The following is a 3401-nucleotide window of genomic DNA, read 5'->3' on the forward strand; positions in this document are numbered from 1 at the left end:
AGTGCTACTATCAAACCCATATTAAAAAAAATCAAAATTTAGACCCGGCCATTCTAAATAATTTCAGACCAATTTCCAATCTTCCTTTTTTAGCCAAAATCTTAGAGAAAGTGGTCCAAAAACAATTGACAGAGCATCTGGAAAAGAATGATATTCTTTTCCCAGCCCAATTCGGTTTCAGGGAAAACTTTAGTACAGAAACTTTATTATTGGCACTGACAGATTAGGTACTGAGAGGTTCTGACAGTGGACAAAGCTACCTTCTAATATTACTTGATCTCTCGGCTGCATTAGACACAGTTAACCATACAATACTTCTCAACAGATTAAAAGAAATTGGAATAACTGGAACAACTTTACAATGGTTTACATCATTTCTGGAAAATCGTTCATATCAAGTGCAAATTAATAACATGAGGTCAGATAAAATTACCCTTGATACAGGGGTTCCACAAGGCTCTGCTGTATCAGCTACTCTGTTTAATGTGTATATGTTACCACTGTGCCGCCTGCTAACCGGGCTAGGCTTAACACTTTTTTTTAAATTTTTTATTTATTCATTTTTTTAAATTTACATCAAGAACCAACTTGACTACAGAATAATGTATAAAGTGATATATAAGAATACAATCACCTTACAGTAAAGAGAAGCAAAACAAAATAATGAAATACACTTCTATATTTTAAGTCCACAATACAGTGATACCTCGGTTCTCGAACATAATTCGTTCCAGGAGGACGGTCAAGAACCAAATTGTTCGAGAACCGAAGCAATGAAACCCAATAGGCCTAATTTGTATATAATACAGTATGTAGAAAAACATGAGTCTCAACAAGAAATAAAAGTGTACAGTATGTATTAAAAAAAATAAAATAAAATGTACTGTAAAGTACAGTAAATTGTGTTTCATTTACTGTACCTGTACCAACCTTTATTGTCTTGAAGGGGAGTCCTCTTCAATAAAAACAGAGGGTAACTGCTCTTCGGGTGTTTCTGTTCTCTGTATCTTTTGCTGAGGAGAATCAGAATCTTTCTCTGCAGTTGCTTGTCTGATTTCTTTACGGAAGAATTTTTCAATTTTTTGCTGTTTTTTTCTCCTTTCAGAAATTTTGCGGAAAGTGGACATAACATTGTCATTAAAAATGTTAACTGCTCTATTTGCTACCACTTTATCAGGGTGATGTTGTTCAACAAAGTTTGCGATTTCTGTCCATTTTGCACACATTTCATGAATAAGGCCACTAGAAATATCCTCCACTCTCTCCTCTTCTTCAGAAGAAATTTCTTCCACCATATCCTTCTGCTGCTGTTGTTGTAGGTGCATCAGTTCCTCGGTGGTTAACTCAGCAGCGTGACCTTCCACAAGTTCGTTGATGTCATCTTGTTGAATGTCAAGGCCCATGGTCTTTCCTATGGCCACAATATCATCAACCACAGCAACATCTTCATCAACGACAGGAGCTGACTCAGCTTCTAAACCCTCACTGTCCCTTTCGGGCCATAGTTTTCGCCATGCCGCATACAATGTGCGATGAGTGACATTACTCCAAGCAGTGTCAATCAAGTTTACACAATTTAGGATGTTGAAGTGTTCTTTCCAAAATTCCCTCAGAGTTAGCTGTGTGTCATTTGTCACTTCAAAGCACTTCCGGAAGAGGGCCTTTGTGTACAATTTCTTGAAATTGGATATGACCTGTTGGTCCATGGGTTGCAGAATAGGGGTTGTATTGGGGGGTAAGAATTTTACTTTGATGAAGCTATAGTCATCAACTAGATCTTCCTCTAAAGCTGGGGGGTGAGCAGGAGCATTGTCCATCACTAATAGACATTTTAAAGGCAATTTTTTTTCTGCCAGGTATTCCTTCACTCGAGGTGCAAAAACTTCACGCACCCACTCTGTAAAGAATTGTCTGGTAACCCAAGCTTTGGTGTTAGACCGCCACATCACAGCCAATTTACTCTTCATTACATTGTGCCTTTTGAATGGCCTGGGATTGTCTGAATGGTAGACAAGCAAGGGTTTTACCTTGCAATCACCACTTGCATTTGCACAAAACAAAAGAGTAAGCCTATCTTTCATAGGCTTGTGCCCTGGTAGCGCTTTCTCCTCTTTGGTTATGTAGGTGTTGGCTGGCATTTTTTTCCAGAATAATCCGGTCTCATCGCAGTTGAACACCTGCTCAGGAACAAACCCTTCTGCCTTGACATAGTCACTAAATTCTTTAATGAAGTTATTAGCAGCCTCCTGGTTTGCACTAGCTGCTTCCCCATGCCTAGTGACGCGATGTATGCCACTTCTATGTCTGAAATTCTCAAACCAACCTCTGCTGGCTTTAAACGTGAAAGCACCTTCACCTTCACCACTTGTACCAGGTGTTTCTTTGTTCAGATCACTGAATATTTGTAGTGCTTTCTCACAAATAACGACCTCATTGATGCTGTCACCTGCTAACTCTTTTTCTTTAATGAAAATAAGGAGCAGCTTCTCCATTTCCTCCATTATCTGAGGCCTTTGCTTAGTTATCAGCGTTACACCTTTGGCAACATTGGCAGCCTTTATAACAGCTTTATTCTTAAGGAAAGTAGAGATGGTTGATTTTGGCATGCCATACTCAGCAGACAGATCCGAAACACGTGTGCCCTGTTCATATTTGGCAATGATTTCTTTCTTCAGCTCAATAGTTGTTCTCACAGCTTTCCGCTTACCTTTGTCTGCATTACCACTTCTGGCTTTCTTTGGACCCATGTCTAAGGGTTAAATTCAGTGTAAAGCGTGACTCTCTCCACAAAGCGTGACTCTCTCCACAAAGCGTGACTCTCTCTCTGCACTCACACTGATGACGCAAGCAAGGCGCGCTGGGCCGAATGAACGCCATTCGGCTCAACTCGGCTCATCTCGGAAGTTCGAGTTCCAAATATTTGTTCGGATTCCAAGACAAAAGTTTCTCGAATCTCCTGGTCGAATACCGATTTGGTCGAAAGTCAAGGCGTTCGAGAACCGAGGTATCACTGTATAGAGGATCCTAGTTTTAAATTACCAATACATGTGAAGAAATAATAAAAACAGGAAATTTACCGGTAGCAACCTATGGGGTCATACTTTAGAAGAACGAGAACAATCTCAGACATATTAGGATATCCAGAAAGAATACACTTAACAATTCTTCAATTAACTATTTTGCTTTTATCATACAAAAACTGAGTCAATTGGGAAGGAGAGTAGAAAAGATAAGAATTCTCTTTATATTTAATATAGCAATTACACGGAAATTGAGCAGAAAATACGCCCCTATTAGGAATTGTTTTCTTTTCTTCTGTGTTGTCTTAGATATGTCTGGATAAATCCTGACCTGCATATTCATAAAAGATTCTAACCAATGTTTAAAGAAAAGTTTTAACA

The 3401-nt window shown here is 38.9% G+C and overlaps 1 protein-coding gene across 1 annotated transcript; it reads right to left on the bottom strand.

The window, feature by feature from the left end:
* Window positions 1–932: 932 nt before the first annotated feature.
* Window positions 933–2747, bottom strand: LOC115092446 (tigger transposable element-derived protein 1-like). The gene has a single exon (XM_029603279.1). It carries the CDS (start codon window positions 2745–2747, stop codon window positions 933–935), a length of 1815 nt encoding a protein of 604 aa, XP_029459139.1.
* Window positions 2748–3401: the final 654 nt, after the last annotated feature.

This window comes from Rhinatrema bivittatum, chromosome 5 (assembly GCF_901001135.1).
Source record: "Rhinatrema bivittatum chromosome 5, aRhiBiv1.1, whole genome shotgun sequence".
Lineage (NCBI taxonomy): Eukaryota > Metazoa > Chordata > Amphibia > Gymnophiona > Rhinatrematidae > Rhinatrema > Rhinatrema bivittatum.

Bases quoted from the DNA above. Each gene is read 5' to 3' on its own strand.
- LOC115092446 (XM_029603279.1), bottom strand. From the start codon at position 2,747: ATGGGTCCAAAGAAAGCCAGAAGTGGTAATGCAGACAAAGGTAAGCGG.